We start from the raw sequence: 14705 nt of genomic DNA on the forward strand, positions 1-14705 counted from the left end.
CTGCCTCATACTGAGAAAGAGGGACGATCAGCTAGTTACCTCAAGTGCCTGTACACAAATGCAAGAAGCCTGGGAAACAAGCAGGGAGAACTGGAAGTCCTGGCACAGTCAAGGAATTATGATGTGATTGGAATAACGGAGACTTGGTGGATAACTCACATGACTGGAGTACTGTCATGGATGGATATAAACTGTTCAGAAAAGAAAAGGATTCACCAAGGGCAAGTCATGCCTGACTAATCTAATTGCTTTCTGACTGTTCCTGATCACTTTCCTCTCCTCTAAGTGCTTCAGAATTGATTTCTTGAGGACCTGCTCCATGATTTTTCCAGGGACTGAGGTGAGGCTGACTGGCCTGTAGTTCCCAGGATCCTCCTTCTTCCCTTTTTTTAAAGATGGGCACTACATTAGTCTTTTTCCAGTCATCCGGGACCTCTCCCGATCGCCATGAGTTTTCAAAGAGAATGGCCAATGGCTCTGCAATCACATCTGCTAACTCAGGACCAAGTAAATCTAGACCATCCCTGAAAGGTGTTTGTCCAACCTGTTTTTAATCCTCCAATGATGGGGATTCCATAACCAAACACTGAAAGCCTATTCCAGAATTTAACTACCCTTAGAGTTAGAAAGTTTTTCTTAATATCTAACCTACATCTCCCTTGCTACAGATTAAGCCCATTACTTCTTATCATACCTTCAGTGGACATGGAGAGCAATTGATCACTGTCCTCTTTATAAGAGTTCTTAACAGAAAAGGTGGGGGAGTTGCACCCAATGTAAGGGAGCAGTATGACTGCTCAGAGCTCCAGTATGAAACTGCAGAAAAACCTGAGAGTCTCTGGATTAAGTTTAGAAGTGTGAGCAACAAGGGTGATGTCATGGTGGGAGTCTGCTATAGACCACCAGACCAGGGGGATGAGGTGGACGAGGCTTTCTTCCGGCAACTCACGGAAGTTACTAGATCGCAGGCCCTGGTTCTCATGGGAGACTTCAATCACCCTGATATCTGCTGGGAGAGCAATAAAGCAGTGCACAGACAATCCAGGAAGTTTTTGGAAAGGGTAGGGGACAATTTCCTGGTGCAAGTGCTGGAGGAACCAACGAGGGGCAGAGCTCTTCTTGACCTGCTGCTCACAAACCGGGAAGAATTAGTAGGGGAAGCAAAAGTGGATGGGAACCTGGGAGGCAATGACCATGAGATGGTCGCGTTCAGGATCCTGACACAGGGAAGAAAGGAGAGCAGCAGAATACAGACCCTGGACTTCAGAAAAGCAGAGTTCGACTCCCTCAGGGAACTGATGGGCAGGATCCCCTGGGAGAAGAACATGAGGGGAAAAGGAGTCCAGGAGAGCTGGCTGTATTTTAAAGAATCCTGATTGAGGTTACAGGGACAAACCATCCCGATGTGTAGAAAGAATAGTAAATATGGCAGGCGGGCTTGACAGTGAAATCCTTGCTGATCTTAAACGCAAAAAAGAAGCTTACAAGAAGTGGAAAATTGGACAAATGACCAGGGAAGAGTATAAAAATATTGCTCAGGCATGCAGGAGTGAAATCAGGAAGGCCAAATCACACCTGGAGTTGCAGCTAGCAAGAGATGTTAAGAGTAACAAGAAGGGTTTCTTCAGGTATGTTAGCAACAAGAAGAAAGTCAAGGAAAGTGCGGGCCCCGTACTGAATGAGGGAGGCAACCTAGTGACAGAGGATGTGGAAAAAGCTAATGTACTCAATGCTTTTTTTGCCTCTGTCTTCACGAGCAAGGTCAGCTCCCAGACTGCTGCACTGGGCAGCACAGCATGGGGAGGAGGTGACCAGCCCTCTGTGGAGAAAGAAGTGGTTCGGGACTATTTAGAAAAGCTGGATGTGCACAAGTCCATGGGGCCGGATGCGCTGCATCCGAGAGTGCTAAAGGAGTTGGCGGATGTGATTGCAGAGCCATTGGCCATTATCTTTGAAAACTCATAGCGATCGGGGGAGGTCCCGGACGACTGGAAAAAGGCTAATGTAGTGCCCATCTTTAAAAAAGGGAAGGAGGAGGACCCTGGGAACTACAGGCCAGTCAGCCTCACCTCAGTCCCTGGAAAAATCATGGAGCAGGTCCTCAAGGAATCAATTCTGAAGCACTTAGAGGAGAGGAAAGTGATCAGGAACAGTCAACATGGATTCACCAAGGGCAAGTCATGCCTGAGTAATCCAGTTGCCTTCTATGACGAGATAACTGGCTCTGTGGATGAGGGGAAAGCAGTGGACGTGTTATTCCTTGACTTTAGCAAAGCTTTTGACACGGTCTCCCACAGTATTCTTGCCAGCAAGTTAAAGTATGGGCTGGATGAATGGATGATAAGGTGGATAGAAAGCTGGCTAGATTGTCGGGCTCAATGGGTAGTGATCAATGGCTCCATGTCTAGTTGGCAGCCGGTATCAAGTGGAGTGCCCCAAAGGTCGGTCCTGGGACCAGTTTTGTTCAATATCTTCATAAATGATCTGGAGGATGGTGTGGGTTGCACCCTCAGCAAGTTTGCAGATGACACTAAAGTGGGAGGAGAGGTAGATACGCTGGAGGGTAGGGATAGGATACAGAGGGCCCCAGACAAATTAGAGGATTGGGCCAAAAGAAATCTGAGGTTCAAGAAGGACAAGTGCAGAGTCCTGCACTTAAGACGGAAGAATCCCATGCACCGCTACAGACAAGGGCCGAATGGCTCGGCAGCAGTTCTGCAGAAAAGGACCTAGGGGCTACAGTGGACGAGAAGCTGGATATGAGTCAACAGTGTGCCCTTGTTGCCAAGAAGGCCAATGGCATTTTGGGATGTATACGTCGGGGCATTGCCAGCAGATCGAGGGACGTGATCATTCCCCTCTATTCGACGTTGGTGAGGCCTCATCTGGAGTACTGTGTCCCATTTTGGGCCCCACACTACAAGAAGGATGTGGAAAAATTTGGAGAATCCAGCGTAGGGCAACAAAAATGGTGAGGGGACTGGAACACATGAGTTATGAGGAGAGGCTGAGGGAACTGGGATTGTTTAGTCTACAAAAGAGAAGAATGAGGGGGGATTTGATAGCTGCTTTCAACTACCTGAAAGGGGGTTCCAAAGAGGATGGCTCTAGACTGTTCTCAGTGGTAGCAGATGATAGAATGAGGAGTAATGGTCTCAAGTTGCAGTGGGGGAGATCTAGGTTGGATATTAGGAAAACCTTTTCGACTAGGAGGGTGGTGAAACACTGGAATGCGTTACCTAGGGAGGTGGTGGACTCTCCTTCCATAGATATTTTTAAGTTCAGGCTTGACAAAGCCCTGGCTGGGATGATTTAGTTGGGGATTGTTCCTGCTTTGAGCAGGGGGTTGGACTAGATGACCTCCTGAGGTGCCTTCCAACCCTGATATTCTATGATTCTATGAATAAAATCTCCACTGCTTTGAAGTGATTTTCACCAGGATCAGCTCGCACTGTTCATCTGAAGGAGAACTTAAATTCTTAACCTAATTCAGCACAATTTTGCTGAAATGAATTAGAGTATTAGTGTTGCTCAGCGGGTAGCAGCATCACATGTGGGGCAAATGGCAGAGTTCAAGTCCTGTTTAACAACTTGGTGTCATGACACTACGGTGCAGTACTGGAGGGGACTGCCCAGTTTGGTGCCATTTGTCAGATGATAAGATTAATTACCCTTAATGGAAATGTCTGGCAGTATTTTAAATTAATGGCTGAGAGCTCTGGTTTCCTAGTCAGGCATCTAAAGGAGGCTCTAAGGTTCAAGGCTGTGTGAGAATCACTGCTAAATTCAGGATTGCTGCTGCATTTGTCTACTGTTGCTGCACTCCAATATCCGTCACTGCTTCAAAGGGTGAAAAAGTACTTTAGTCAACCTAATTGTAAGTAAAAAAACAAACCACCTCAGCTTTTGTTCCCTTAGAAATGCGGTGTCAAATAGCCTCAGATATTTGATAGCATTTGAGCTATCAGATACCAGAGAGAGGTTAAAACATAACCATCAACTTCTTAAACCATTAATGTCTTGTGATTGGATGCTTGTAAATTAACAATTAAGGGATTCAGCCTGTTCCCTACTATTCACCTAGCCTTTCACTCACTCATTCCTTATACTCTCTCCCCACCCATTTGAGAGATCATTTCCAATATCTGATTTATTTTGACCTTAACATATCCTTTTCCAGTTTTTAACAGGGCAGTATTAAGTTTGGGCAGGATTAAGTTGGGTGGGATTTAGCCCTGGTCTACACTAGACATTTACATTGGTATAGCTACATCTTGAGAGTGTGAAAAATGCATACCCCTGTGAGATGTAGCTATACTGACCTAACCCCTGGTGTAGACATCAGTAGACAGATTCTTCCATCGATCTACCTACCGCCTGTTGGGGAGGTAGATTACCTACCCCACCCCTCCCATCAGCATAGGTAGTGTCTACGCTGAAGTGCTGCAGCTGCACTGCTATAGTGTGTTAAGTGTAGGCATAACCTAAGGGTATGTCTATGCTGCAGTAAAAAAACCCTGTGGCTGGCCTGTGCCCACTGATTTGGGCTCGTGGGGCTCAGGCTGAGGAGCTGTCTAATTGTGGTGTAAAAATTCAGGATTGGATTGCAGCCTGAGCTCTGGAACCCTCCCTCCTTGCGTGGTCCTAGAGCCCAGGCTACAGCCCAAGCACGAACATCTACACCACAATTAAACAGCTCCTTGGCCTGAGTCAGCTAGCGTGGGCCAGCAGCAGGTTTTTAGTTGCACAGTAGACATAGTACTCTGAGTGAAGTTATGTGACACTGGGAAACAGGCTGGATCATTTAACTGTTCATTTCTGGTGGTCCTAATGTTTTGAGGTTTTAAAAAGCTGTAAAGTTGGTTGGGTTTGGGGGTTTTGTTATGTTTTTGCAGAGTGTAATGTTGCGTCGGTGTTAGCTGCGCTCCTCTGAAACATAGTTTCCCTCCTAACTCTGTTAAAACTATTTGTTTAGATCAAGAATAGTGTTCAATTTACAATGCAAAGAGCCTTCCTAGCCTTCTTACCTGAGGGCCCAAGGTTTCACTAGCTCTCAAATGAAAAAGCCATTGTATAGTTTTTCCAGATTTGCTTGCTTTTGAGTGGGATTCCTGCTGAAGCAGCCTGGTGTTTAACACTGTAGTTAAACAAAAGGATTCATTCTTCAGATCTGCCTTTCGCTTCTCATCCTCGTCAAATCTGTGTAACTTTTTTCAGAACAAAATCCTCAGAGAGCATTCCTCAGACTTGGACTTCTGTGATTTCTCATTCTTGCAATCGCTTACTTCTCTCTCAAAGGGAGGAGGAGAGATGCTCTAGGAAACACAGTAGTTGATATCCTGAGTGATTAGACTTTTGGTGTCTATTATATATTCCTGCTAAACATTCTAGTGGTGCATTATGTATTTTTGTGTGATGATCTTAAGGATGCCTAAGGCTGGCTGGTGAGTGTCTTCTAGTGACACAGCTACCTGAGAAGTGTCTGAGATGGGCTTCTCGCTCTAAAGAAGAGATGAGCTAGCCCTGGGGTTTTTACTCTGCAGTCCCAGTTGCTATATTCTTTAACTGATTTGTACATAATTGCTGTGCATGTGGCTTTCTAGAAAAGGTGGTTTGAGTGCAAGTTACTATTATAGTTTTAACATTCTAGATCCTACTAGTGACCTCTGTTGGGTGCTAGAGAAGCAATCGTAAGCATTTCCTACTCTTCACACTCAATCTTTTGCCAGACATGGAAACCGTGACCATGATGTATGTCTTTATACTACTAAACAGTAAATATACTTGCATTTAAAAGACATGAAGTAATGTGGGATTCCCCAAAGGCTGCTTGATATGGTCTGTCTCTAGTCCCTTTTATCTGATGCCAACAACACATTTTCTAAACACTAAGCCTTGCAATCCCCCCATCAGGGTGGTATTAATCCAATTTTACAGATGGGGAAACTGAAGTACAGAGAGGTTAAGTGACTTTGCCAACACCACATAGCACGTACAAGATAGAGTTGTGAATAGACTCAAGGAGTACCTGATTTGTGCTGCTCTCAAAGTAGAGGTGGGGACTGTCTGTTTGCATGAGCATTTGAATTGATCACAGGATTTGTCTGGCAGTCCTGGGTACTTGGTGGTTTTGAATCACAAGACCCGGGGCAGCAGAGGGATGTTTTCTGAAAGGTGAATGCTGCACTGGAAAATCAGATCTAAAATTTCAAAATAGCAGTCCTGATTAAGATTCTAATGACCCATGGATAGCAATGTTTGAAGGTGAATTTCAAAATATTTAACATCTGGGTTTAACAGAGTGGGGAATATTTAATTTGGGTTTGAATTGAATGTTAATTTCCTAGGGATAAACTGAACCCACTTTTTATTTTAGTGCAATAAGAAGGCAAAGCGCTCAGACGTTGTGGTCCTGTATGCCCGTACTTTGAAAGCACTGGACACTAGCGAACAGGAGCGCATGAAAAGGTATGGAGCATACACCTCAGATGTACCATCTGTCCCACATGTACATGCTGTTGTGGAAAACAAGTTAGACCATCTGCTTGGTTCAAACAGCCTGAGGTCTTTTATTGAATACAAGCATGCAGGGAGAGGGAGATAGAGATGGTCACACACAGGTGCCACCCTGGTCTCTCTGCCCTGCCCCTATAATACCAGACTTATTAGGTCCAAATTCAAGCCAAATGATACATTTCCTTACCACTCAGGCATTATTAATAAAGCCTTATAAGGAATTAATGGAAGGGCAGTTTCATAATTAGCACAGTGCTGACGTACCGTGTTGTTATCAGGATCTACGGTTTGCTATGGCAGCGTTTTGACTAGGGACTTTTGCAGGGTGGAGCGTGCATATAATGGACAGGTAGGGACTTTTCCAGAGGCCCTTTGGCTCTTTCCTAGTTAGAGGTTGGCCTACTCCATTATCTGGGTCAAATGCCACAGCCTAGTATACGTAAATACTTTAGCTTAAGCCAAGTCTTACAGGATACAGGCCTATAGGCCTCTTGTGTTACAGCTCTTGCATATGTTGCATATAGTGCATAGATTTTGCTGCAGAATAGGATGGAGTCAGTTTCAACAGCAAGGTTAACAGCAATTTCCCTCACAATGCCTAAGAGAGAAAACTGATTTCATGCAGCCTGACTCTTACCTAAGCCTTTTTTCAGCTATGCTCCCTGAAACTGGCTATGCACTTTGTCTTAATTGCGAGTACCAGTATTATGGATTGCCTTAAATATGGAGATCATGCTGGGTTCAGCATTTGTTATCTGGAACAAAGGATCCCTATTAGAATTGAATTCTTGGGTTTTGTGTCCTTGCACATGGTATTGAGAGCTGACTAAAGCAAGCTTAGGTGGTATATGTTAAAACACCACAGCTGAAGAATGTGCCAAGTCCTTCCAAAAAATCCCAAACAAACTAACTGCTAATTCATCTTTAAATGTGATATGAAGCACCTTGTCCAGAAATGCAGTGAGGGTGAACAGTAGACTTTAACTTTATCTCTTTAGATGTGAATTAAAAAGTGATCTCATCTCATTGTCAAAAATGTATTATGATATGGAAACTGATATTTTGAAGTCAGTCTGACATCTAAGCTGAACATTTAGAATTCATTATAAACCAAAAACCAGGACAAAATTAGCCATTGTAATTTCTATGGTGTAAGTTCATGTACAGTGTTAAATTTCTGTTATACACAACTACAACTAGTATAGTAAAATCCAATAAAGGTTAAAGGTTGCAGAATCCCAGGTCCTTCCTAAATCTTAGTATTGCTGAGCAAAACATCATTTCAGCTTCCTTAGATCATTTCCCCTTTCAGGAAACTCTTTTTTTCAACTCGGTACTTATTTAAAATACCACTACCATGGTGAAACTTCCAAGTGAGCTCGTTATCTCCTAATATAGCTTTCCTGCGTTACCCTAATTGCCAATCAGAAATGGGTGAGGAAGGAATTTTAACTGGCATTCTGTGACTGAGGTCCTGGGAGGGCCACACTGAGGGTACTCAGTTAGGGCAAACTGCAAAGAATGGGGCAGCCAATCTCCAAAGCTGGTGGATATTCCAATACTTAGGTTTACCAAGCCAGCACAAACCAGCTTCTACAGTACCTTACTTGCTTCACAGAAGCCAAAACACAGTTCCCTTATAGCAACCCAGCCTTGACACCCAAATCGATCAGGATTACTGAAAATCGTATTAATCATATAAGAAAGTTCTACAATCCCAAAGGATTGGACACATTACCTCCCAAGTTAATGAATATTTCAGATCTTACCCAAATACACGCTACAGCCAATTCTTATTAACTAAACTAAAATTTATTAAAAGAAATGAGAGTGAGTATTGGTTAAAAGATCAGTATACGTAGACATGAGTACAGTTCTGAGATTAGTTTCATAGTGGAGACAATGAATTTTGTAGTTGCAAAAAGTTCTTTCAGAATTAGTCCACAGGCTATAATCCAGTGTTCATATTCAGGGTGATCCAGGTGGGACTGGAGATCTTGGTCTTCTAACTCAAGCTTCCCCTGCATGAAGCATCAAGCAAATCTGAGATAAAACGGACCAGGACCCAAGAGACCTTTATACAGTTCCAGGCCTTCTCTTGACAGCAGAGTCCTTAGGCGAACAATAGGCAATCATTGAGCTTTTGAAGTAGACCTATTTCCTAAGTATCACTGGTAATTAGCTACATGAATTAATATAAAGCAGTTGCCTGTTTTCCACCATTAGCAGGTGATTTGCTATGCATTTCAAAGAAATCAATAAAGTGATATCACTATTTACAGTTCATTTTAATGCTAAGATCTTCTTTTGATCTCTGAAGTAACAGAATACAGCATAGATAGGAACTCTTGGGTTACATTGTTAACCTCTAACAATATATTGTGTAAAAACACAAACATTATCTACCAATATGTCCCGAAAGGTTGAATTTGGGTAATTTATCCTGCAGAATGCTTAACCCTTTCTGGCCATGTGTCACACGCGCCATTGCCTGATGCTGTGTGTTTGATCTCTGTAATGTTACAATTCATTGTGAACACTGGATGTGATGTTGCAAAGCACAATATGGGGAAGATTTTAAATAACACGAATGACTGTCAGGCTTCTAACTCCCACTGAAAGACTAACTGCTATTTTGTGTCCTTGAAAATCTTCCCTACAGGCTGTACCTTTTCAGCTGCTGCCGCCACCCTCCCCCACTGACCATTCATGTCTCCTCCTCTCTCCTCCTCCCCCACTTTCCCCACACACTTCGCTGCTGCCTTCCTTCCAGTGTAATCACAATCAATCCAAAATATCTGCATTCCTCTCTTTCGTTAGGCTCAGAATGTCAGGGTAGGAACATAGAAGTTGATAGAATACACATCCTTAACTCTGCCCCTTTGCACCTATGTGCTTTTAGTCTTATGTCTGTGTTCATATTTGGTTTCTCAAATTCAGTAAAGCTGTTCTTTGACCTCTAGATACATATCCATGTATCTAAAGGCCATTATCTTTGAAAACTTGTGGCAATCGGGGGAGGTCCAAGACGATTGGAAAAGGCAAACATAGAGCCCATCTTTAAAAAAGGGAAGAAGGAGAATCCAGGAAACTACAGACCGGTCAGCCTCATCTCATTCCCTGGAAAAATCATGGAGCAGGTCCTCAAGGAATCCATTTTGAAGCACTTGGAGGAGAGGAAGGTGATCCGGAACAGTCAACATGGATTCACCAAGGGCAAGTCATGCCTGACCAACCTGATTGCCTTCTATATGAGATAACTGGCTCTGTGGGTATGGGGAAAGCAGTGGACGTGATATACCTTGACTTTAGCAAAGCTTTTGATACGGTCTCCCACAGTATTCTTGCCAGCAAGTTAAAAAAGTATGGATTGGATGAATTGTCTATAAGGTGGCTAGAAAGCTGGCTAGATCGTCGGGCTCAATGGGTAGTGATCAACAGCTTCATGTCTAGTTGGCAGCCAGTATCAAGTGGAGTGCCTGAGGGGTCAGTCCTTGGGCCAGATTTGTTCAATATCTTCATTAACGATCTAGCGGATGGGATGGGTTGCACCCTCAGCAAGTTTGCAGATGACACTATGCTGGGGGGAGAGGTAGATATGCTGGAAGGTCGGGATAGGGTCCGGAGTGACCTAGTCAAATTGAAGGATTGGGACAAAAGAAATCTGAGGTTCAACGAGGACAAGTGCAGAGTCCTGCACTTAGGACGGAAGAATCCCATGCACTGCTAAAGACTAGGGATTGACTGGCTAAGCAGCAGTTCTGCAGAAAAGGATCTCGGGGTTACGGTGGACAAGAAGCTGGATATGAGTCAACAGTTGCCAAGAAGACTAACTGCACATTGGGCTGCATTGTTAGGAGCCTTGCCAGCAGATCAAGGGAAGTGATAATTCCCATCTGTTTGGCACTGATGCCACATCTGGAGTACTGTCCAGTTTTGGGCCCCCCACTACAGAAAGGATGTGGAGAAATTGGAGAGAGTCCAGCAGAGGGCAACGAAAATGATTAGGGGCTCAGAGGTTTTCAAGGCCTGGCTTGACAGAGCCCTGGCTGGGATGATTTAGTTGGGGTTGGTCCTGCTTTTGAACAGGGGGTTGGACTAGATGACATCCTGAGGTCTCTTCCAACTCTAATCTTCTGTGATTCTATGCTATGTAACTCATAATATCATCCATATAGATATTCGCTATGGATGTTTGTAATGGAAACTTCCTTAATATCAGTCCCGATACAAAAACAAATGCAGTTGTATTTTGCTTTTTACACAACAAAAATCATGTGACAAAATCACAGAGGTGCAGTTCGGTCCCACATAGTAGTGTCTACTGAACGGACGCAAACATGAAAGCCTACGTATGCACATGCTGCTGCTCTGACTGGTTTGCAGCAGCTTCTGAAACAGAACACAGTAGCACTAAAAACTCCCAAATTATTTAAAGGGTTACTACTCTTTTCCTATATGCTATATACTTGCTCCCCCTTTATGTAAAGGACACTTAAAAGAAAAGTTACAAATGTGTTACTGTCAAAAACTTATCACTAAATATACAACATGGCATAGATTAGTCTGAGGTGGTTTATGACATCTCTGGACAATGTCTTAGGCATCACAACAGTATCTGTACTTTCTGATGTAGCTGTATTAGTAACATCTTCCTGCTGTTTAGTATTAGGGTCACTTGTAATAGAAAAAAGGACCCGAGGCTCACAGTATTATTACAAGTGAGTGTCTGGCTGTATTGTAGGCTTGTTAATATTCAGTACCTGTTGAATTCTTACATAAAAAATGTACAGAATATTTTTTTCCTCCGTATTCGCTTTATTTTGGGATTGATGGAAAGGGCTTGTCTGCTTTAGAAAAGTAATCAAACAGTCCTTGTGAGCCACTACATAAAAGGTCACAGTTACTGTTATGCATAACTGAGAGCATAACTAAGGCCCCTCTGCTATTCACCTCCAATAAATCATTAGGAGGGCAACTTGGATGAGAGAGCTGTTTATGCAACACCACCCCCAACCCCTCCAAAAACAAACCCAACTCGCTGTTACAGTTTGGTCACAGAAACCCCCTTGGGACTGCCACCTGATGTGCTGGGACTACCTTTGAGCCTGTTTTCCCTGGCAGCTTGGGACTTCGTACCTTGCCTGGTTGTGCCAGACATGCTAGCCTGCTACAAACACAGACCCAGGTCTGAACCACATCCCCCAAAAGCTGCAGGCTTAACTGAAAACGGCTTAAGTAGTGCTCCTGTCTCCAACACCCAGGTACCCAGTTCCCAATGGGATCCAAACCCCCCAAATAGCTTTTACTCTGAATAAAGCTTATACAGGGTAAACTCATAAATTGTTCGCCCTCTATAACACTGATATGCACAGCAGTTTGCTTCCCCAGGTATTAATACTTGCTCTGGGTTAATTAATAAGTAAAAAGTGATTTTTATTAAATATAAAAAGTAGGATTTAAGTGGTTCCAAGTAATAGACAGAACAAAGTAAATTACCAAGCAAAATAAAACAAAAACATGCAAGTCTAAGCCTAATACAATAGGAAACTAAATGCAGGTAAATCTCATCCACAGAGGTGTTCCAATAAGCTTCTTTGACAGACTAGACTAGATTCCTTCCAGCAATCACTCACCCCTGTAGCTACTGTCCTTTGTTCCAGTTTTTCAGGCATCTCTTTGGGGTGGAGATGCTATCTCTTGAGCCAGCTGAAGATAAAATGGAGGGGTTTCCAGGGGCTTTTATAGTCTCTCTTGTGGGTGGAAACCCCTCTCTTTCTCCTGTGCAGAATCACAGCTACAAGATGGAGTTTTGGAGTCACATGGGAAAGTCACATGTCCATGCATGACTCAGTTCTTTACATTGTCTACATGTTAGTTTGAACGTCCCCAGGAAAGCTTAGATGTGGATTGGCATCTTTCAATGTTCATTATTAGTTAAGTACTCCCAATTACTTGAATAACCCCTTCACACTATGTTGACCAAATCTGTCTTTTGTGCTTCCTACAGCAAACACTTTAAATACAAGCATAGAGCCAACACTCATAACTTCAGATATAAAAATGATACATGCATACGAATAGGATGGGTTTCAGAGTAACAGCCGTGTTAGTCTGTATTCGCAAAAAGAAAAGGAGTACTTGTGACACCTTAGAGACTAACCAATTTATTTGAGCATAAGCTTTCGTGAGCTACAGCTCACTTCATCGGATGCATACTGTGGAAAGTGTAGAAGATCTTTTTATATACAAACACAGCATGAAACAATACCTCCTCCCACCCCACTCTCCTGCTGGTAATAGCTTATCTAAAGTGATCACTCTCCTTACAATGTTTATGATAATCAAGGTGGGCCATTTCCAGCACAAATCCAGCGTTTAACAAGAATGTCTGAGGGGTGGGGGGGTAGGAAAAAACAAGGGGAAATAGGTTACCTTGCATAATGACTTAGCCACTCCCAGTCTCTATTCAAGCCTAAGTTAATTGTATCCAATTTGCAAATGAATTCCAATTCAACAGTTTCTCGCTGGAGTCTGGATTTGAAGTTTTTTTGTTGTAATATAGCAACTTTCATGTGTGTAATCGCATGACCAGAGAGATTGAAGTGTTCTCCGACTGGTTTATGAATGTTATAATTCTTGACATCTGATTTATGTCCATTTATTCTTTTATGTAGAGACTGTCCAGTTTGACCAATGTACATGGCAGAGGGGTATTGCTGGCACATGATGGCATATATCACCTTGGTGGATGTGCAGGTGAACGAGCCTCTGATAGTGTGGCTGATGTTATTAGGCCCTGTGATGGTGTCCCCTGAATAGATATGTGGGCAGAGTTGTCTATTCAGGGGACACCATCACAGGGCCTAATAACATCAGCCACACTTTCCACAGTATGCATCCGATGAAGTGAGCTGTAGCTCACAAAAGCTTATGCTCAAATAAATTGGTTAGTCTCTAAGGTGCCACAAGTACTCCTTTTCTTTTTATGAATAGGATGAATACAGTAGAACATAACTTTTGAAAAGATATGTTACATGGCATATGTAGCATAAAACATTCCAGTTATGTCATATTTATATTCATAAGCATATTTCTATAAAGCATTATGGGGTGCAGTGTCACACTGGCTACCTGCTAATGGCCAGGAGGCAGGGCAAGGAAATAGAGTGCAAGACCATTAAGTGGGATTTACTGAAACTGTTAAGTTTACCTGAGCGTGGCTGTGTTTTAACCTACACTGGTGATAGAGCTGCAACCGAGAGGAACATCCTAAGTTGTCTTCACCCATGATCATTTCTTTTTTTTTCCTCCTCTATTTAGCTCTTTAGAAAAGGAGCAGTTGTTGCGGAGACAGGCGGAATTGGAATCTGCACAGAGCCGTCTCCAGTTGCAGGTCTTGACAGATGAATGCAGTAAACTTCGCAAGCAGGTCCAGGTAAGTTCAGCTGCTGCCTGTTGATGATGGGCTCTTCATTGTCCTCCTTCTCTCCAGCCCCTGCCTCATGATGTGCCTTCCTCCCATGTGTCGTCTGAGCGAGCTTGTGTGTGTTCTTCCAAGCAAGATAAAATATCTTGTCAACACAAACACACAGCTTCCAGGAGTACTTGTGGCACCTTAGAGATTAACAAATTTATTTGAGCATAAGCTTTCGTGGGCTACAGCTCACTTCATCAGATGCATGCAGTGGAAAATACAGTAGGACGGTTTTATATACGCAGAGAACATGAAATAATAGGTGGTACCATGCACACTATAACAAGAGTGATCAGTTAAGGTGAGCTATTACCAGCAGGAGAGGGGAAAAAAAGGTTATCTGTTCCATTGTCAACTCATTTCTTGATGTATCAAGGGATACAAATATTTTATTCAGCCTTCCACTTAGTTTCACTTTTTTGTGGGGAGGAAAATTATCCAGTGAACATCTGTTAACACACTGTGAGTCTTTGCCTTTCAGTAGTGTGAAAGTGGCTCTTCCTTTGTTGGATTAAAAGTCACTCTTTTGAGAGCTACAGTACTGAACATTTTGAAGCATAGTTCTTTGGCTTTGGAGAAAGTGAACAAGTCTTGGGTTCTTACAAAATTTCAATCATTCCTGGAATCTCTGCTGGCCAGGATTATAAAGACCAGTGTGTAGGTCAGTTCCTTTAATCTGCACTATCTTCATGGTGGTGAATTCCTGTGATAC

The 14705-nt window shown here is 43.1% G+C and overlaps 1 protein-coding gene across 6 annotated transcripts in view; it reads left to right on the plus strand.

Moving 5' to 3' along the window:
* The window catches only part of RFWD3 (ring finger and WD repeat domain 3), a 62459-nt gene that overhangs the window by 21106 nt on the left and 26648 nt on the right, over positions 1 to 14705 (plus strand). For all 6 annotated transcript variants that reach the window (XM_037878261.2, XM_043525917.1, XM_043525915.1 and 3 more), the window contains 2 exons: positions 6377 to 6468; positions 13840 to 13954. In XM_037878261.2, coding sequence (XP_037734189.1) covers positions 6377 to 6468; positions 13840 to 13954 — 207 coding nt within the window. The remainder of the gene's footprint in view (positions 1 to 6376; positions 6469 to 13839; positions 13955 to 14705) is intronic.

This window comes from Chelonia mydas, chromosome 12 (genome assembly GCF_015237465.2).
Source record: "Chelonia mydas isolate rCheMyd1 chromosome 12, rCheMyd1.pri.v2, whole genome shotgun sequence".
NCBI lineage: Eukaryota > Metazoa > Chordata > Testudines > Cheloniidae > Chelonia > Chelonia mydas.